Source organism: Elephas maximus, chromosome 10, assembly GCF_024166365.1.
Source record: "Elephas maximus indicus isolate mEleMax1 chromosome 10, mEleMax1 primary haplotype, whole genome shotgun sequence".
Classification (NCBI taxonomy): Eukaryota; Metazoa; Chordata; class Mammalia; order Proboscidea; family Elephantidae; genus Elephas; species Elephas maximus.
In genome coordinates, this window is record NC_064828.1 from 4,562,775 (window position 1) to 4,585,430 (window position 22,656).

At 37.8% G+C, this 22,656-nt stretch overlaps 1 protein-coding gene across 7 annotated transcripts in view; it reads left to right on the forward strand.

Annotated features, from left to right (window-relative positions):
* Positions 1–22,656, forward strand: part of GABPB1 (GA binding protein transcription factor subunit beta 1) — a 99,427-nt gene that overhangs the window by 27,764 nt on the left and 49,007 nt on the right. For all 7 annotated transcript variants that reach the window (XM_049897642.1, XM_049897640.1, XM_049897641.1 and 4 more), the window contains exon 2: positions 8,979–9,086. In XM_049897642.1, the coding sequence (XP_049753599.1) occupies positions 8,979–9,086 (108 nt within the window). The remainder of the gene's footprint in view (positions 1–8,978; positions 9,087–22,656) is intronic.

The following is a 22,656-nucleotide window of genomic DNA, read 5'->3' on the forward strand; positions in this document are numbered from 1 at the left end:
AGCTTGAGAAATGCTGAGCATGTTCTTTCCTTTTGGATTTCTAACTCCAGGTCATTGCACACTTCATTATAATACTTAGTCTTCTCGAGCCACCCTTTGAAATCTTCTGCTCAGTTCTTTTACTTCTACATTTCTTCCTTTTGCTTTAGCTACTATATGTTCAAAAGCAGGTTTCAGAGTCTCTTTTGAAATCCATTTTGGTCTTTTCTTTCATTCCTGTCTTTTTAATGACCTTTTGCTTTCACGTATAATATCCTTGATGTCATTGTACACCATGTCTGTTCCTTGGTTATTAGTATTCATTGCAGCAAATCTGTTCTTGAGATGGTCTCTAAATTCAGGTGGGATATACTCCAGGTCGTATTTTTGCTCTTGTGGACTTCTAATTTTCTTCAGCTTCAGCTTGAACTTGCCTAGGAGCAATTGATGGCCTGTTCCACAGTCGCCCTGGCCTTATTTTGACTAATTATACTGAGCTTCTCCATCATCTCTTTCCACAGAGGTAGTCGTTTTGATTTCTGTGTATTCCATCTAGTGAGGTCCACATCTGTAGTCACCACTTATGTTGCTGAAAAAAAGATATTTGCAATAAAGAAGTCATTGGTCGTGCAAAATTATGTCATGTGATCTCCAGCCTCATTTATATCACCAAGGCCATATTTCCAACTACCAATCCTTTGTTTCCAACTTTTGATTCCAATTACTAGTAATTATCAGTGCATCTGGATTGCACCTTTGATTAATTTCAGACAGCAGAAGTTGATATAAATTCAATTTTCTCATCTTTGGAATTAGTGGTTGGTGCATAAATTTGAATAATAATCATATTAACTGGTCTACCTTGTAGATGTATGGATATTATCCTATGACTAACAGTGTTATATTTCAGGATAGATCTTGAAATGTTCTTTTTGATGATGAATGCGACACCATTCCCCTTCAATTTGTCATTCCCGGTATGATGTATGTCAGCTTCACTTGGCCATGAATCTCAGTGTTTATATGTGGTCACTCCTGTGATGGGATCTGGTGCGAGTGGCCAGTCGGTTGAAGGGGATTTTCCTTGGGGGTGTGGCTTGCATCTGAATATAAGCAGACATTCTGGCTTTTTGCGCACTCTGCATCCTGCGACTGCTTACTGTTCATCCAAACTCCAGTTCCTGGGACTTGACCTAATAGCTTATTGGCCAATCTTGGGTTTGCCAGCCCCTGCAGCTATGTGAATCAGGAGAAGCCTTGAGGTCTTGCCCACCAGTCTTGGCATTCATTGATATTCACAGCCTGTGAGCAAGAGCCCTGCTTTCCGACATGCTGATTGATCTTGGGTTTGCCAGCCCCTGTGGCTATGTGAACCAGGAGAAGCCTCTATCCTAATCCCTGGACTTGGGATGTTCCAGCCTCTACAGTTGCATGAGCCGTTTCTTTGATGTAAACCTCTGTATACGTATATATGCTTTACTAGTTTTGTTTCTCTGCTGAACCCAACCTCAGACATCTGGCGTAGTAGAGCATATGATTGTCTGATTCGATATGGCCAATACCAATTCATTTCAGCTCAGTAATGCCTAGGATATTGGTGTTTATGTGTTCCTTTTCATTTTTTGATGACTTCCAATTTTCCTAGATTCATACTTCTTACTTTCCACATTCTGATTATTAATGGATGTTTGCAGCTGTTTCTTCTCATTTTGCTACCTCAGCAAATGAAGGGTCCCGAAAGCTTTTCTCCATCCACATCGTTAAGGTTGACTCTATTTGAGGAGACAGTTCATCCCTGGTCATATTTTGAGTGCCTTCCAAGCTGAGGGGCTCATCTTCCAGCACTACACCAGACAATGTTCCGCTGTTGTTCATAAGGCTTTCACTGACTAATTTTTTCAAAGTAGACCCCCAGATCCTTCTTTCTAGTCTGTCTCAGTTTGGAAGCTGCATTGAAACCTGTCCACCGAGGGGTAACCCTGTTGGTATCTGACATACCGATGGCATCACCTCCAGCATCATAGCAACATGCAATCCACCACAGTACGACAAACTGACAGATGCAGGGGAAAGTATATTACAATAGCCTTGAATTTTTCGGTGTTTTTTATTCATGCATTTTTATTTAAGAGTGCTGGTAACAATTCCTGAATAACTAGTACTTCACAGTCTTATAGAGAGTTTTCACATCCGGGAGATGCTGTCATCCTCACAACAACTGTGTGAGCTATGAATTACAAAAATCCAAAACAAAATAGACTTTAAGCTTTAAAGTGTGATTATTGGTAGCACTTCCTATTTCCACTAGATGGCCCTGTCAGCATGTACTTTGGAGCAAAAGTAGCTACTTTGTAGACATTTTGAAGTCTCCCTGTAGATCTTATTAAAATACATCTTAACTGGAGTTAAAAAATAATGATTTTTGCCAGATTGTGAGAAGTTTATTAGAAGTAGTAACGAAATTCAAGATTGAATTTATTAATGATTTTTTTTCGTGGTTATGTTTTTCCTTAAGAAGAAAGCAGAATTAAACTTGATGGCATTTAGTGTCATCTAGAGTAGATTTTCAGCATTTTCAACCTCATTAGAAGGTATTGAATTACGCATCTTTATTTGATTTGAGGAAAAATTATTTGCCATGCCAAAAAAAAGCAACATATTTTTATTGCTAACTCTATAAATGGGTTTATTTAAATTTAACACTTTACCTCTGAGGATTTAATATATATTGAACTGAGTAAATTGGGGGCCAAATCTGGAGCAATTAACCCTTGGTTAGTTTTGTTGTCTCATGCAATTGAACTTCTTTAGGGGTCGTAATTATTCTACTGTCATGTGTGTAGTTCCTGGCATGTGAGAATCAAAAGTGAAATTCTGTTTTGGTATTTTCATTATTTCAAGTGTTAGTACTTATATTGACAAGAAAATTGGAGTACTTTTGTTTTTGGTCTTATTTGATACCATGTTTGTTTTCTTCCACTGATTTTTTAATCTCATCAGATCCATTGTTACCTTTTTAGAATAAATATTTTTATTGTTCCTTCTGCTTACTTGAAATGAAAATCAGTTAATATTTTCTATCTGTATAATTTTAAAAAATTCACTACGATGCCCTAACTGTAATATAAAAAGAGAAATAGAAGGAAAAATTGGGGATTCATTAACACTGTGGGAAAAGGCATATTGTTTACATGTTAGTTAAGTTCCCGGTTTAGATATATTTAGTGGAAGCTAAATCATCTATGACATGTGACAATTCTTTGCCACATGGGATTGTTCTCTGCATTACAGGACCTATGGTATTGCTGGCATTTGCTCATTAAGTGCTAGTAGAGCCTCCTTCCAACACTGCCCCCCACCCCATAAATCCAAAAAATGCCTCCACAAATATCCAGAGGGTCCTCTAGGGAGCAGTGTTCCTACCGCTGAGAACCACTAATTTAAATTTCCAGCTACACTGGTCTACTACACAGCTGTATTGTGCGTGGACTTTTAAAGTCAAAGCACCTTTAAGTATACTAGGTCCTTAAATATGGCATGTTTTGAACAATTAAGATAGTTTCAGAATTATGGCAGAAGTTGATTTATTCAAATATTTCATTCTTAGAGCAGTAGTTTATTTTTAGCCCTCAATATCCTGCATTTTCTTATTTTTTCCACTTTTCTGTTTAGTCAGCCAGTAGTATATAACTTTCTTTAATGTCATTACTTTGATGGCAGTCATATAATGTAATTACCTTAAAAACACTTTTTAAATTAGGGAGATAATATAGTAGCATTATTAAGTGGAGATAAAATTTCTCATAATCATACCACTCTAATGATTGTTAATATTTTTCAGGGTTCTGTTCTTTATATGCATATTTTCACATTCAAAAATTAGTTTTGTATCTTAAATTTTCACTTAATATGGCACTAATTTTTTATGTGGTTATATGCCTTCAAAACTATTTTAAGTTGCTAAATCTCATTCTGTTAGGTTCCACAGTTTAGCCATTTTCCTGCCCTTATATTATTCACATTATAAATAATTACTATATATAGTATATATGTGTGTGGAACGTGTGTATGTGTATTATTTTTATCTATAGATCTGTTTCAATATATACATATTTTTTCCTTAGAATAGATTCTCTGAAGTAGGATCATTGATTGGGTCAATAGACTTAGAGATTTTTGTAACTTTTGTCAATGTTGCTCTATTGGCTTAAAAAAATAAAATTGATCCACTTTATTTTGCTACTAGCAAAATGAGAGATGTCAGTATATGAAAGTATCGGTTTTCCCTCATCCTCGACTGCATTGGGAATTACTATAAAATTACTAACTTTACATTTATTTGGGTGTCATTTAGGCTGAATATATTTTATACTTGTGAGTTATTCCTATTTTCTCTTTGTTAAGTGTATGGTTATATCCTGTGACTAGACTCTTGGTGTTTATTTTTTTCCCTTTTCATTTTGAGTCATACCTTTTAAATAATTAAAATATTGATGTTACTTCCAGTAATTTTTATGGTAAACAGTTTCCCCTTCTGTCTTTTGATTTTATTTTTAATTCATAGTTTCAGATTTTTATGAGACGTGACAATTATCACATCTATAGTATGTGATATCAAAGGAAGAACATGGGATGGAGAATCCAAGAAATCATTTATGGAGGAAGACATTTATAATACATATACCTGACTCATATCCAGAATATACATACAGAAAACCCATTGCCGTCGAGTTGATTCCAACTCATAGCAACCCTGTAGGACAGAGTAGAACTGCCCCATAGGGTTTCTAAGGAGTGGCTGGTGGATTTGAACTGCCGACCTTTTGGTTAGCAGTTGTAAATCTTAACCACTGAACCCAGGGCTTACAAATCAATAAAAAATGGGGAGATAGCTCAATTTCAAAAATGGGGAAAAGACATGAGCAAGCACTTCATAAAAGATATCCAGATGTCTGAACTACCTGGCAGTATATGTTCTGAATGAATACAAACTGATTTTATACTACCTGTGTAAAACATGTTAAAATGGACTAAAATATACCACTGATCATGAAGATGGCATGGATTGCATAACATTTTGTACTGTTATACGTAACATTGACATGGGTCAGCCGCTAACAACAACACGTAGAACATTTTAAAATGTATGTTTCATATTTGAGATATCATATTTAATTTTAAAGCCAGATTTATGTTAAATTATGGCTATCCAGAGGAGACACTGTATTTGTTAGTGTGCAACTTTAGATTTTACTGTACTTCTGTAGGAGAGAGGTTAGTTTCTTTTTGCCTTATCCTGCCTTAGGCAGGATATCACTACAAGTTCTTTGCCTTTTGAACATGATGTTAATTTTTGCTGTTCAATTGCTCACATTCTCTAGCAAAAATCCTTCGTTAGCAATCACTAATCTCTTTATATCTTAATATCTTTAGCAGGATAAAAGACAGTCTTGGGATTCAGTGACTACACCAAGGTATAAATGTGAGAGAATGGAAGGAAAAAAGAAAGGAACCCAGAAATTCAAGTTTGAAAATATTGCACATGTCACACATACACCCTGAAAACACACGCACACACAAAATTGCACAGAAACTCCAAGTACCATGTGGAGGTTTTTCTTATTCTTCACCATAGGATATATTCTGAAATATTTTTATCTTATCAGTGGAGCAACTCTAAGAAATTCTTTCCTGTTTTGTGACAAATACCTGTCTTGGACATAGATAATCTTACCTCATTGTGCAAGCCTCCCAGTATTAGCTTCAGTTCCTGGTTACTCATTCTAGGCTTGACTGTTCCCATTTTAGGAAATCTACTAAAAATTTGTAGTACTCTAACCATAGTTCTGTATACTTTCAGGGACGTCTTTTCTTATAATTACTCCTTTTAGATACCCTAACATCCTAATTGGAAACCCTAGTGGTGTAGTAGTTAAGTGCTACGGCTGCTAACCAAAAGGTTGGCAGTTCGAATCTGCCAGGTACTCCTTGGAAACTCTATGGGGCAGTTCTACTTTGTCCTATAGGGTTGCTACGAGTCGGAATCGACTTGACGGCAGTGGGTTTGGTTTGGGTTTGAACATCCTAATTATGTAGTACATTTTATTCCTTCCTGTCATTGTTGTTGTTAGGTGCCATTGAGCCGCTTCCGACTCATAGCAACCCCATGTACAACAGAACGAAACGCTGCCCAGTCCTGCACCAGCCTCACCATCGTTGCTCTATGCTTGAGGCCATTGTTGCAGCCACTGTGTCGTCCATCTCATTGAGGGTCTTCCTGTTTTTCACTGACCCTCTACCAAGCCTAATGTCCTTCTCCACACCTGATGGATTCAAACTGCCGACCTTTTGGTTAGCAGCTGTAGCACTTAACCACTATACCACCAAGGTTTCCAGTGCCCTTCTCCAGGGACTGGTCCCTCCTGATATCATGTCCAAAGTATGTGAGATGAAGTCTCGCCATCCTTGCTTCTGTGAGCATTATCATTGTACTTCTGTCATAGGGAGCACCATCTGTGAACTTTGTTCTCAGACACATACTTATCTCCTCTTCTTGAGTAATATCTGTTCATGAGATTGGGATGTGCTAATCAACTTGACATTCTTCTCTTATAACTTATTTCCCCCTTACATAACCTTCAAAGAGTATATACTTTTTGGGACAAATTTATTCCCCAGGCTTATTTTTTCATGTATAAATCTAAGAGGTTTTGTATCTGTCCCTCCCCATAGCCTTCAAATTTTACTTGTTACCTTTCTTCAGGATATTCCATATGTACATCTTTGGTAGTCTTGTGGCTCGATAGTCTTTCAGGATTTGGAAACTTTCATCTCAGAACTGTTATCCCTTGAAACTGAACATCTCTGATATGTTCAAATCTTTTATCACCTATGTACTCCTGTGATGATCCTTTTATAACTCCTATTTCTGTGTTTCTTATTCAATGTCCACACATGCATACACTGTGCTGGGGATTAGCTTTTTCAGATATCTTGAGTTGAAGTGACATTGTATACTTTTCTAGCTTCTTTTATTATGTTTTGTTATTGAGAATAGACACAGCAAAAACATACACCAGTTCAAGTTTCTACATTTATAATTCAGTGACATTCATTACATTGTTCCAGTTATGCAACCATTCTCAACCTCCTTTTCTGAGTTGTTTCGTCCCATTAACATAAACTCACTGCCCCCTAAACTCACTATCTAATCTTTCGAGCTGGTATTGTCAATTTGATCCCATATAGATGGATCTTAAAAGAGCACAATGCTCAAGGCAGACATTCTTTATTGGTAAAACTAAACTATTGTTTGTTTTTAAGAAGACATCAGGGGATATTTTTGATTTAAAGATTATATCAGGGCAGTAGTTTCAAGGGTTCATTCAGTCTCCATGGTTCCAGAAAGACTGGATTCCATGAGAATTTGAAATTCTGTTCTGCATTTCCCCCCTTTTATCAGGGTTCTTCTATAGAGTCTTTGATCAAAATGTTCAGTAATGGTAGCTGGCACCATCCACTTCCTCCTCCTATTCTTGGCTCCCCTTATTCCTCTGTTTGTCCAGGCAAATAGAGACCAGTTGTTGTGCCTTGGATGGCTGCTCGCAAGCTTTTAAGACCCCAAGCGCTACGCAGTGAACTAGAAGGTAGAGCAGAACCACTAAACACGTTATTAGGCCAATTAACTGGGATGTTCCATGAAACTATAACCCTAAATCTCCAAACCAAGGAACCAAATCCCCTGAGGTGTTTGGTTATACATAAGCAGCCTCAGCAGCTACTGGTTTTCTTTTTTTGGTTGTAAATATATCTGTCACACATCTTTTGCCAATACAACTTTTTACAGTTATACAACTTATTGGCAGCACTTAGAATAATCAGCTATGCAATCCTATCCTTAATCAATACGATTTTTCCACTACCATAAACCAAAATTCATATTCTGTAATCAGTAATCTCCTCTTACCCCCTTCCTCCCATCCCTGGTAACCACTAAGAAACTTTGAACTGTCCATATTTGCCTGTTCTTGTCTTTTTAATATAAGTGAGATCATACAGTATTTGTCCTTTTTGTGATTAACTTATTCTAGTCAACATAATGTCTTCAAGCTCCACCTTATTGTAGCATGTATCAAGACTTCATTTCTCTTACTGGCTGAGTAGTATCCCATTGTATGTATTTATCAAATTTTGTTTATCCATTCATCCCTTGGTGCGCACTTTCTAGCTTCTTAATGAGACTTACACTGTATTCATAATACTGTTAGACTCTCTCTTCAGTTTTTTCTTAGAATGTGAATTGTGCTCTTTTCTGGAAGAACTTAAATGTATATTGCATGTACAAGGGTGAGAAATAACTTATTTCAAAATTCTGAACACAGTTGGCAAAAAAAGTTATAGTAGATTTAATTTGTATCAATAACAGAGGACAGTATCTTGTACCTTATTTCTGTATTCTTTTGTGAAAAACTTTATTGCTACAACTCTTCCAGTGAAAACAATTAGTTGTCAAGTTTAAATTTTACACCAGCTTTTCTTTGCTACTTACCTCTTTTGTTCTTAGAAAATTCAAACTAACTTTTTATCCAGTAAAAAACTTAATGATAAAGGCATCCAACCAAAACTCATTGACCTCGAGTCAATTCTGACTTGTAGCGACCCCGTAGGGTTTCCAAGGCTGTAAATCTCTACAAAAGCGGACTGCCACATCTTTCTCCCACAGAGCCGCTGGTGGCTTTGAACCGCCAACCTTTTAGTTAGCAGTTGATCACTTTAACCACTACACCACTAGGGCTTCTTTGATAAAGGCACAGCTACTCCAAAAATCCACATATAAATTGCTTTTATGTGATGTGTAGTTTTAGATTAAACCATGCCACAACTTTTTGAAGAGATAATTGAGAAATGACATTAATAAAGACAAGAGGGGAAAAAAGTCATGTCATAACATGTAAATGGAGATGTTGATGTTAAGTTCATCTATATATATATATTTTTAGATGTCCCTGGTAGACTTGGGAAAGAAGCTTTTAGAAGCCGCACGAGCAGGTCAAGATGATGAAGTTCGTATTTTGATGGCAAATGGAGCTCCTTTTACTACAGACTGGGTAAGGAATGCTTTTAATGCTGTAGTGGTTTTTTTCTTCTCATTTTTGGGTTTTTCTAGATAGTAATTTAGTGTTGCATTTATAAATAGTAAAAATTAATTTTTTTCAAATTTGCTTGTTATTTTAGAATTTTAGCTATCTTTTAAAAGGAATGGTTTGTATCTTTTTTTTTTTTTTTTTTAATTGAACAGCCTTATCCAAATATTCTGTCCACAGAGTGTTTTTGTTTTAGACTGTGGAATACAGTAGTATAGGATGAATATAAAATGTATTTGTTTGGGTTTTATCTCACATGTCTTACAAATAGCACAGGTGAAGTTTATAATTCAGAAAATAGTAAAGATTGAGGTTAATATTATGACTGCTCCTAAAAGGAAAAAAAAATGTGTTGCAGTTGATACTTGTAAAATCATTGTAATCATGACCAAATGGAAGAAAGGAAAGGGAACAAGTTCCTATATCTATAAAAGACAATTGTGAGGAAGGCAGAAAACATAACTGTTTAATTTTGGTGTTAAATCAAAAAAGGTCTTGGATAATGTGGGAAGCTAGAAATGTGGATGAACCCTCCCACTGCTAACAAGGAAAAATTCTGATTTTTTTTCTTTGCTTATTTATTCCTTTTCATTAAAAACAAAAAAGCACAGTTCTTATTATGAAAAATTTCAAGCATATATCAACCCTTGTATACCCTTCATCATCTTCAAAAATTACCAAATCATGGCAAATCTTATTTCCTCTATTAATTCTGTCAATTTTCTCTGTTCAGTTTTTTTTAAGCATATCATTTCATCTATAAATATTTTAGCACCAATCTCTAAAAGATTGACTTTTATTAAACATTTTTAGAAAATCTTAAGTGCACTGATGATTTAGAAAGAAAGGGATTATCAGCCTGAAAAACTAAGTAAAGGCTGGAACCCAGAGAATTTTTACCCTGAGAGGATTTGCTGAACTGAGTAAATTCACCTGTTGGTTTTTTCACTTCTCTGGCAATGGGTTTGGATTTTTGGTGGCATGGGATGGAGTCCTGGTGGTGCTGTGGTTAAGCTCTTAGCTGCTAACCAAAAGGTTGGCAGTTCAAAGCCACCAGCTGCTCCACGGGAGGAAGATGTAGCAGTCTCCTTCCATGAAGATTTCAGCCTTGGAAACCCTATGGTGCAGTTCTGCCATGATCTACAGAGTTGCTATAAGTCTGAATCAACTCAATGGCAATGTTTTTTTTTTTTGGCATGGGGTACTGAAGACAAACCCCTGGGACCACTCGTGGAGAGAAATCTATTAGGAGATCCTCTCCCCATAATTTTGGAATGCCAAACAACTCTAACTTTAGTGTAAGGGTAGGCCCGAAATACCTGCTTTCCTACACCTACCTGCTCCTTCTCCTGCCTCTGCCCCTAAAAAAAAAAAAAAACTAGGGAACTGCAAAGAAAACTACCTGATTTGAACCAAGGCAATGAATGGAGAGAGGAAAAAATTATTGGTGAAAGTTGGGAATCTGAAGTCATCCCTCACACGTTTACAGCCTAAACTCAGTACTTGTGCATTCTGAAAAACTGTAAGCTGAGAAATTAATTTAGGACTAGGAAGTACCTCGGGTCCCTGGCAGAAACAAATGCATATCCTCTCTGGAGGAACCTAGGTTCATCCCAGGCTTCATATCTACAAATTAAATTCTAAGGAAATGAGCAGTCAAAAATAAGTTAAACAAGGACACGGCAACTTGAGCAATAACCTACTGAAACAATCAACAACAGAAGGAGACCTACAGAAATTTTAGATAAGATTTTAATAGGAGATTAGAAACAACTAAAGAGAAAATGAGTAAACCAAAAGATATGAAAAAAATTATACAGAATGAAGCACAGAGAAAAATAGATGGAAAACATAAAAGAGAAGTTGGACCTTGAAGCGTAGTATGAGAAAGTTGTATATATCTAATTATAGATCTAGAAGAAGGAGCATGAGAATAGGGATGAAATAATTTAAAGAAGTAATGGCCGAAAATGTTCCAGAACTGATTAAAGATGACACCCCACAGAATCAAGTAGCCTAATAAATCTCAAGCAGGATCAATGAAAAATCTTTATCTAGACACATCATAGTAAAAAAAAAAATTTAGGAAGGGTTGGTGTCCAGAACATAAAGAATACCCGCAGATCAATAATAAAAAGGCAAACAAGACAGTAGAAGAATTGGCAAAGGACTTGATACAGTACCAAAGAAAATATTTGAATGATCAGTAAACATGAAAAGATACTCAGTTACATTAATAATTGGGCAAATGCAAAGTAAAACCATGAAATACCATCATATTATCAAAACAAATTTGACAGTACCAAACTTTGTTGAGGATATAGTAAAATGGGAACTCTCAAACACTTTTGGTGGAAGTGTCAACTGCTATAATTACTTTGAAGGACAGTTTGACAGTACATAGTAAATTTAAACATGTGCACACACTATAACCTAGCAATTCAGCTAAGTATATTCCCAAAAGGAACTTGAGGCAAGCCAACATGACACCCTAGGCGGACGTACTATGCTGTCCCTCTGCAGCAGAGACTTGAAAAACTGAGTAAACAGATACAAACATCAGTTCTGGAACTCTAAGCATCAAATGAAGGGATAAATAACTAGATTAAACACCAAGTAGAAGAGTAGAATAGAAGAAGAAACTGACGGAAAACAGAGAACAAGGAGAGATACAGAGTGGAGGTCCCTGCCAACTAACATGGCACAGCATCACCATATTGGGATAAAGACAGCAGTGACCCCGGACAGGGAGTATGGGAGGGCAACTTCACAGAACTCCCATCTGGCACCAGAGAAACACAGTTTCCCACCCCTCACGCTTATGGTGAGTTGAAGCAAGAAGCCCCCATCCTGGCAGCCCCTATCACCAGGGTCCACAGTATGAACCCCCTACCCCGGGCTCACCTGACCACCTCCCGCTCTGTGACCTTTATTTTTTTTCCTCTTCCTTTTCTTTTTCCCTCTCACCTAGCCTCATGCACCACCTCCCCCCTTCCCCACCGGCCCCCACCACACCACCATGGCTAGAGAGCAACCAGCCCACCACTGCCTTGGGTCTGTCCCACCCCCAATCCACTGGCTCCTGCTGTGCTGCCATTTTTTTGTTTTTTTTCTTTTTCTGTCTTTCTCCCTCCAACCTATCCCTGTATGCTACCTCCCACGCACGTCCCACCAAACCCACCACGCCATGCTGGTGTGGCTAGAAAGCCACCAGTGCACTGCCACCCTGGGTCCACTCCGCCCCCACCCTCTGCACCATCATTTCTTTTCTTTTTTTCTTTCTCTTCTGTCTTTTCTTCCTCCTTGCCACCTAGACCCTTATGTCACCTGCCTTCCCACTAGCCCTCGGGTAACCCCTGCCCCTACTCACTGGCCCCACACTGCCATTTTTTTTTCCTTTTTAATAATTACATTTTTTCTTTCTTTTTCCCTCTTTCTTCCTTTTCTTTCTGCTTCCCACCTAGCCCTCTATGCCACCTCCCTCCCTTCCCACCAGGCCCCACCACACTGCCTGGGCTAGAGAGCCACCAGCCTACCGCTACCCCAGGTCTGCCATGCCTTCACCTGCTGAACCCCACTGCACCACTATGTTTTGTTTACTTCTTTTCTCCCTCTCCTCTAGCCCCATACGTCACCTCCCTGCCCTGCCCACCAGCCTCCAGGTCTACCATGCCCGTGTGCACCGATACCCACCATGCTTCCTTTTTGTTTCCTTTTTCTTTTTTTATTCTCTCTTTCTTCCTTTTCTTTCTCCCTCACACCTAACTCTGTACACCATTTTCTCCCCTTCCATCAGCCCCTGGGTCCACCCAGCCCCCATCCACCGGCTACCACCGCACCTTCCTGTTTTGTTCTGTCTCTCTCTTTTCTTTCTCCCTATCACCAACCCCCCTTCCCACCATCCCCCTGCCATCCCACAGTGGGCACAGTGCCTCTGGCGATCGGTCTGCCATTGCAGTGGGCCTGCATTGCCCCTGCCCTCCCAACACTCTATCAACTGCTGGACGGTGGGAAGCAGGCTCACAACACTCCTCATATCACACCCCAGTCTATCTGGTGAGGGGCCCTGAAAGCTCCCACACTACTGGAACGAACATCAGAAGACTCACAGCACCTTCCCAGTCCACCCTCAGCCACCTCACCAAACCAATGTACAGAGAAGTGGGCTTGCCTTGCCTGCTGCTGGCCTGCTCACAGATGAGCAACGAGCAAAGCGTGCCTGCCCAGCCATCCTAACATCAAAACAAAACAAAAACGCAGGATGAAACAAACAATAATAAGTAAGAAAATAATACCTTAATATGTGGAAGACAGACAGCAGATAATATCAAAACATGTAAAAAAGCAGGACAAGATGGCTCTAACAAGTGACCAGAATAAAGAATCAGATAACCTCCTGGTAGAAGAAAAAGCAGTGGAACTACCAGATATGAAATTGAAAGACTAATGTTTAGGGCTCTACAAAAGATTATGGAAGAGATTATGGAAAACACAGACAAAACCAAGGAAAAGTAATAGACAAAATCATGGAAAACACAGACAAAACCAATGAAAATGTAGGCAAAATCAAGGAAAACACAGGCAGAGCTGTAGTAGAATTCAGGAAAATAATACAAGAACAAAACGTCAAAATAAGTAAACAATTAGAAATCATACAAAAAGGCAACTAGAGATCCAAAAGATAAAAAACAAAATTTCAGAAATGGACAGCGCAGTACAAGTTTTTGGAGCAAATTTGGAAAAGTGGAAGGCAGAATCAGTGAGATTGAAGACAAATCCATGGATGCCACTTTGAGGAAAAATAAGAGAAAAGAATAAAGAAATATATGGGACACAATCAAGAGCAAAAATTTGTGGGTGATGGGAGCTCCAGATGAGAAGGAGAAAACGGAAAACAGAGAAAATTTTTTGAAGTTTTGCTAGCAGAAAATTTGACAAATATGAAAGACAAAAAACTGACCATCCAAAAAGCTCAACAAACGCCATATAGGGTAAACCTCAAAAAAAGATCACCAAGGCATGGTAATTACACTTGTGAAAACCAAAGACAAGGAAGGAATCCTGAGAACACCTCAAGAAAGATGAAAAGTCATGTACAAAGTGGAAACAAGATTAAGCTCTGATTATTCAGCAGAAACTATGCAGGCAGGAAAACAATGGAATGACATATATAAAACCTTGAAAGAAAAAAGCTGCCAACCAAGAATGATATATATGCAAAACTTTCACTCAAATATGATGGTGAAATTAGGACATTTCCAAATAAAAAGAAATTAAGGGAATTCATAAAGACCAAATTAAACTTAACAAGAAATATTAAAATTGGTGGTTTGGTTAGAGAACCAGCAACATCAGACAACAACCTGAGTCTAGGACACAGGACAACATCAGCCAGATACCACCCTAGGTAAATAACGCTCAATAATAAAGCTAAGAGTGAAACAGAAATGTCAATTGGTAATGATGACAATGTCAAAACAGTAAAAGGGGGAATAAATGGTATAGGTATAGAACTTTCAAAAGGAGAGGAAGTCAGGTGATATCAAGTAATAAAAACTGGTTAAAACATAGGGAGATAAGGGTAAATTTCAAGGTAATCACAAAGAAAGTTAACGAACCTACTCATCAAAATAAAAAAAGAAGAAAATCATAAAGACCCAGCACATACAAGATCTGTAATAACAAAGAAAACACACAGCAAAAGGAACTGAGCACAGGAAAGTAAGACGAACAAAGAAAATGTCAGCACCACACACACACACACAAAAGCACAACAATATGACGAAAATAAACTCATACCTATCAATGATCACCCTGGCGGCAAAGTGTTTAAGAGTTCAGGCTGCTAACCAAAAGGTAAGCAGATCAAATCCACCAGCCGCTCCTTGGAAACTCTATGGGGCAGTTCTATTCTGGGTTGCTATGTCGGAATTGACTCATCAGCACACAACAACAGCATCGATGATCATATTGAATGTAAATGGCTTGAATGTACCTGTTAAGAGAAAGAGAGCGGCAGAATGGTTAAAAAACACAACCCCTCAATATGCTGTCTACAAGAGAAATACCTTAGAAAAAAGACGTAAATACATTAAATATCAAAAGATGGAAAAAAAATATATCAAGCACACAGTCACCAAAAAAGAGCAGGAGTGGCAAAATTTATCTCAGATGAAATAGATGTTAAGGCAAAATCAACTATAAAAAACAAGGAAGGACATAAAAAGGTTAAAGGGACAGTCTACCAAAACAACATAACCCTAATAAATATTTACACACCCAACGACAGGGCTCTGAAGTACGTACAACAAAATGTAACAGCATTGAAAACAGAAATAAACAGTTCCATGATATAGTAGGAGACTTCAACACACCACTCTCAGTAAACGATAGAACATCTAGAAAGAAACTCAGCAAAGATACAGAAGATCTGAAGGGGACAGTCAACCAACTTGACTCCATAGACATATACAGAACACTCATTCCTGCCAACAGCAGCAAAGCATGCATTCTTTTTCAAAGCACATGGAACATTCTCCAGATTAGGCCACATTTAAGCACAAAGCAAAGCTCAATAAAATCCAAAACATCGAAATAATACAAAGCATTCTCTCTAATCACAACACTGTAAAAATAGAAACCAATAACAAGAAGAGCAGGAAAACTGAATAGCACCTTGCTTAAAAACTACTAGGTAACAGAACAAATCAAAGAGGAAATGAAAACAAAGTATAATCAAATGAGCATGAAAACACATCATACCAAGACCTTTGGGATACAGCAAAAACAGAGGTCAATTTATAGCAATAAATGCACAGAAAGGGCCAAGATCAAAACACTGGCCATACATCTCGAACAAGTAGAAACAGAACAGCAAAAGAAGCCCACAGGTACCAGAAGAAAATAAATAATAAAGATTAGAACAAAAATAAATGAAATAGGGAACAGAAAAAAAAATCGACAAGACCCAAGTTGGTTATTTCTGAAAAGATCAACAAAATCAACAAACCATTGGCCAAACTGACAAAAGAAAAACAGGAGAAAAAGCAAATAACCCAAATAAGAAATGAAATATGCACCATTACAACAGACCCAACTAAAATAAAAGAAATCATAACACAATACTATGAAAAATTCTACTCCAACAAATTTGAAAACCTAGAGAAAATGAACAAATTTCTAGAAACACACTACTTATTTAAAGTAACTCAAATTGAGTTAGAAAATATGAACAGATCCGTAACAAGAGAAGAGATTGAAGAGGTAATAAAATAAACTGTCAACAAAATAGATTTGGGGCCTGGACAGCTTCACTGGAGAATTCTACCAAACATTCAGAAAAGAGTGTACTCCAGGTACTACTCAAACTATTTCAGAGCATAGTAAAGGAAGGAATTCTCCCAAATTCATTCTGAGAAGCCAGCATTACCCTGATACCAAAGCCAGGAAAAGATACCACACACACCAGAAAATTACAGGCCAGTATCTGTAACGAATATAGATGCCAAAATTCTCAGCAAAATTCTGGCAAATGAAATTCAGCTTCATATCAAAAAAAAAAAATAATACACCACAACCAAGTGGGATTCATACCAGATAGACAGTGATGCTCCAATACATCTGTCAGTTTGTTGTGCTTTGGGGGCTTGTGTGATACTGGAAGCTCTGCCACCAGTATTCAGATACCAGCAGGGTCACCATGGCGGACAGGTTTCAGCTGAGCTTCCAGACTGAGACATACTAAGAAGAAGGACGTTCAGCATTTCTCAAGTTGAAAGAACTGAAGAAAAAATTCAAGCCTCGAGTTGCAATATTGAAGGTTTCTACAGGGAAAATATTAAATGACACAAGAATATAAAAAGAAGATGGAGGGAATACACAAAGTCACTATACCGAAAAGAATTGGTTGAAATTCAGCCATTTCAGGAGGTAGCATATGATCCAGAACCGATGGACAGAGGAAGAAGTCCAAGCTGTACTGAAGGCATTGGCAAAGAAAATGGCTTCAGGAATTGATGAAATACCAATGGAGATGTTTCAGCAAATGGATACAGCACTGGAAGTGCTTACTTGTCTATGCCAAGAAATTTGGAAGACAGCTACCTGGCCAACTGGCTGGAAGGGATCGTATTTATGATTATTCCCAAGAAAGGTGATCCAACCGAATGAGGAAATTTTCAAACAATATCATTAATATCACAAGCAAGTAAAATTTTGCTGAAGATCATTCGAAAATGGCTGCAGCAGTACATTGACAGGGAACTGCCAGAAATTCAAGCCAATTCAGAAGAGGACGTGGAACCTGGGATATCATTGCTGGTGTCAGGTGAATCCTGGCTAAAAGCAGAGAATACTAGAAAGACGTTTACCTGTGTTTTATTGACTATACAAAGGCATTTAACTGTGTGGGTCATAACAAATTATGGATACCTTGCGAAGAATGGCACAGGACCAGGCAATGTTCCGTTCTGTTGTACACAGAGTTGCTATGAGTCAGAACCAACTCGACGGAACTTGACAACAACAACATAAAATGATGGTTTCATATTAGAAAGTAAATCAATATAATCCACCCATTTCTGGTAAAAAAAAACTCTCAATAAAATAGGAATAGAAGGGAGATTCTTCAACATAATAAAGGGCATCTATACAAAACCAACAGCTAACATCATTCTTAACGGAGAGAAGCTGAAAGCATTTCCCCTGAGAACAGGAAAAAGACAAGGATGCCTTTTATCCCCATTCTTATTTAACATTGTGCTGGAAATCCTAAGTAGATTAATAAGGAAGAAAAATAAATGGCACCCAAATTGAAAAGGAAGAAGTAAAACTATCCCTTTTTGCAGATGTTGTGCTATAAATAGAGGACCCTGAAGATTCCACAAGAGAACTACTGGAACTAATAGGTTCAGCAGAGTAGCAGGATACAAGATCGACATAAAAAAAGTCAGTTGAATTCCTGTACAACAACAAAGAGAACTTTGAAAAGGATATCAGAAAAACAATACCATTTATATTAGCCCCTGAAAAGATAAAATATGTGGTAATAAATCTAACCATGGATGTAAAAGGCCTATACAAAGAATACTATAAAACACTGCTACAAGAAACAAAGAGAGACCTATATAAATCAAAAAACACACCATGCTCATGGACAGGAAGACTCAACTTGTGAAAATGTCAATTTTACCAAAAAGTGATCTACAGGTATAATACAATCCCAATCCAAATACCAACACCATTATTTAATGGGATGTAAAACTAATCACCAACTTTATATGGAAAGGAAAGAGGCCACAAAGAAGCAAAGCATTATTGGAGAAAAAGAAAGTAGGAGGCCTCACACTACCTGATTTCAGAACCTACTATACAGCTACAGTAGTCATAACAGCCTGGTACAATGACAGACACGTAGACCACTGGAATGAAATTGAGAACCCATCCAATAAATCCATCCAGTTATGGTCAGCTGATCTTTGACAAATAACCAAAGTTCATTAAATGGGGGAAAGGTAGTCTTTGTAACAAATAATACAGGCAAAACTGGATGTTCCTCTGTAAAAAAAATAAACAGAGCCCATACCTCACACCATACACAAAAACTGACTCAAAATGAATGAAAGACCTAAATATAAAACCTAAAATGATAAAGACCTTGAAAGAAAAAATAGGGACAATTCTAGGGGCCCTAATATGCAGCATAAATACAGTACAAACAGTAACTAACAATGCACAAACATCAGGAAATAGGCTGGGTAACTGGGAGCTCCTAAAAATTAAACACTTATGCTCATCAAAAGACTTCAGTAAAAGAGTAGAAAGAGAACCTACATACTGGGAAAAAAATTTTGGGCTACGTCTTATCCTATAAAGATCTAATCTCTAAAATCTCTAAAATACTTCAATGCCTCAACAACAAAAAGACAAATAATCCAATTAAAATATTGGCAAAGGATATGAACAGACATTTCACTGAAGACATTCAAGTGGCTAACGGCTCAAGATCATTAGCCTTAGAGAAATGTAAATCAAAACTGCAGTGAAATACCATCTCACCACTACATCAAATATTGGAGAGGTTATGGGGAGATGGGAACTCTCATACAGTATGCGCTGCTGGTGGGGATGTAAAATGGTACAACCACTGTGGAAAACTATATGGCACCTCCTTAAAAAGCTAGAAATAGAAATACCATACGATCCAGCAATCCCAATCCTGGGAATATATTTTAGGGAAATAAGAGCCATCACATGAATAGGCATATGCACACCCATGTTCACTACAGCATTATTCACAATAACAAAAATTTGGGAACAACCTAAGTGCCCATCAGCAGATGAGTGGATAAACAAACTATGGTACATACTGTAGTGTGATAGATCACTTTGGTGTGGCCTTTCTAGCTGTGATCTTGTAACAGCCGTCCTCATGATTGGGTGGGACTGTGTGATAGGGTAATTGTGGCCCACCAAAAGGATTGGTCAGTTTTGCCATCCTTCTGGGTTTGAAATGATCTACCCCAGAGAAAGGAAAAGAGAAGGTCCCCCATCACCAAGGAAGAACAATCAGGAGCCAGCGTGCCATTTAGACCTGGGATCCCTGTGCTGAGAAGTTCCTGGAAGCAGGATACTGAGAGAGAGAGTCAATGAGCTGTAATCCCGAAGGTGGTGAGAAGCAGTGGCATGAGAGACCCAACAGCAGGAGATGGCACAGAGAGAGAAAGGTGAGTGCATTTGGGCAGAGGCCTACAGCCAGAGATTGGTCCTGTCCTATCTGGAGGAAAGGAGAATGAAGAAAACCAGAGACACAAGAAAAATATTAGTGCAAAGGACTAAAGGACCGCATAAACCAGAACTTCCACAAGCCTGAGCCCAGAGGAACTAGATGGTGCCCGGCTATCACCACTGAAGGCTCTGACAGGGATCATAATAGAGAGTCCCAGACAGAGTGGGAGTAAAATGTAGAACAAAATTCAAACACACACAAAAAAGTAGACCAGCCTTACTGGTCTGACAGAGACTGGAGGAACCCCTGAAACTATGGACCCTGGACAGTCTGCTAAATCGGAACTGAGGCAACTCCTGAAGTCTACCTTTCAGCCAAAGACTAGACAGGCCTACAAAACAAACAATAACACACGTGAGGAATGTCCTTCTTCGTTCAATCAAGCATGCTAGACCAAATGGGCAACACCTGCCCAAAAGCAAAAACGAGAAGGCAGAAAGGGACAGGAAAACCGGAGGAATGGACATGGGGAATGGGTGGCGAGGGGGTGGAGAGAGAAAGGGGGAGAGTGCTAACACAATGTGGGAATTGCAACCAATGTCACAAAACAATTTGTGTATAAATTTTTGAATAAGAAACTGATTTACTCTGTAAACTTTTCACCTAAAGCACAGTAAAATTAAAAAAAAATAAACTCTTGTTTATGAGCCTAAGGCATATGCAGTACATTTTAGCAGCAGCATTGTTTATAATAATAAAATACTGGAGACAACCTGTATGTTCACTAGTAAATTTGTTAAATTAATTGTGGTTTAGTTGTTGAATGAAATTTTATAAAACAGAAAATTATTGAACTACACTTACATTCATCAACATGGATGAATCTCATGAATGTAGTGTTAAATAAAAGGCAAGTCACAGAGAAATGCATGGAATGATTCTGTTTAAATAAAGGTCACAACAGGCAAAACTAAAGTATATTATTTGGAGACGTATAAGCGATTAAACAAAATAAAACCAAAGATATGATTATCACAAAATTCAGAATAGTCGTTAACTTTTGGGACTGAGGGAAGGACTTGTGATCAGGGAGTGGCATGTGGGAAGATTTTAAATAACTGCCAATGCTTTATGTTTAGGCCATTGTGGTCGTTTCATGGGTGTTTGCGTTGCTATTTTTTTTTCAGGTACATATATGTATGTGTGAGTACTTTCAGCAGCCTAAAAGGGAAGGTCTGAAATAAAAAAACACAAAATGGACTGTAATATCACAGTAAGCAAAAGTTGTGGTTGCCAAATGGGCTATTGAGATACTTCCATTAAATCTTAGAATTTTAAAAGTGTAGAAAGGGCTCTTTATGGAAAAGGATGAGAAGGAATGGAGAAAGAATTCTTCAAGAATCTTTTTTTTTTTTCCCTGCTAGAATGACCTTCTCTTAAAAATATAAGGTTTTTAATAATAACAAGATAGTTATTCCCAGGGCAAGTGATTTCCATTTTGCCAATTACTGAGAGAGGACAGAACACATGCCTAACTTTGTATAATGGCTCTTACTTGTGTGACTTTAGACAAATTACTAACCTTCTGCCAAATAAGGATTATATAATAGGACCTATCTTATGAGGAAATTCAATGAGATAGTATGTGTAAAGGTCTTAGAATAGTGCTCAAAAAACCTTAGTTGCTGTTATTACAGTGATGGTTGTAGCAAATTTCATGTCCTACGTGAAATATGTTTGGCTCTTTGGAGCATCAGGGAGTTGGTAATCAGAGTTGTAGTTACTTTTTATACCTCTGAAGACATGTAATATGACAATTCTAATTTTCACCTATTAAAAGTTATGCCTCTGATATGGCTGTCCCTTTACTCGTATTGGAAACCCTGGTGGCGTAGTGGTTAAGAGCTACAGCTGCTGACCAAAAAGGGTTGGCAGCTCACATCCACCAAGTGCTCCTTGGAAATTCTATGGGGCAGTTCTACTCCGTCCTATAGGGTTGCTATGTGTTGGAATCAACTCAATGGCAACGGGTTTGGTTTTGTTTGGTTTTACTCATGTTAGGAGTCCTTGATGACACAAATGGTTAAGAGCTCGGCTGCTAAAGGAACGGTAGGCTGTTCGAGTCTACTCAGAAGCCTCAAATAAAGGCCTGGTGATCTAACTCCAAAAAATCAGCCACAAACAACCCTGTGGAGCACAGTTCTATTCTGACACACTTGGAGCCATCATTAGTCAAAATTGACTTGACAGCAGCTGGTTCGCTTTTTGGTTTTTTACTTATATTTTAGTACTTTCCTTTTTATATTGTGGATGTAGTATCAATTCAGTGGGTATACCACATGGAACCAATTTCAGGAGAACTAGGCTGTTTTGTTTCTGTCCTGACTTACTTTTGGCAAGTGGACTTAAGATTTTGCCCTTGAAAGATGACTATGAGTTCCTTTTGAAAAGATAACTGAGGTGCTTTAATTTATTAAGTCCTGCAAAACAATTTTGATCCATTCAACATAAAAATGTGCACTTTGGTCCATTTAACATAAAAATGTGCACTGTTACATTTATTTGATATGACTTTTATAGATAGAAAGAAGTTAATATAGCAAGCTTTGAGTGATTGATTCAAGGAAAACATTTTAATACTCAGAAAAGTTTCTCAAACCCTAATTATCTGAAATTAATCTTATTTAGGTTATTTTTCTGATAAACTAATGAAGGAAGCAAGTTTGAGTTAAAGCAAATGCTAGCGTTTCTTCTTCGCTGAAAAGTATATGGAAATTCTTGGCCTCTAGAGGATGTGTTAAGCATTAA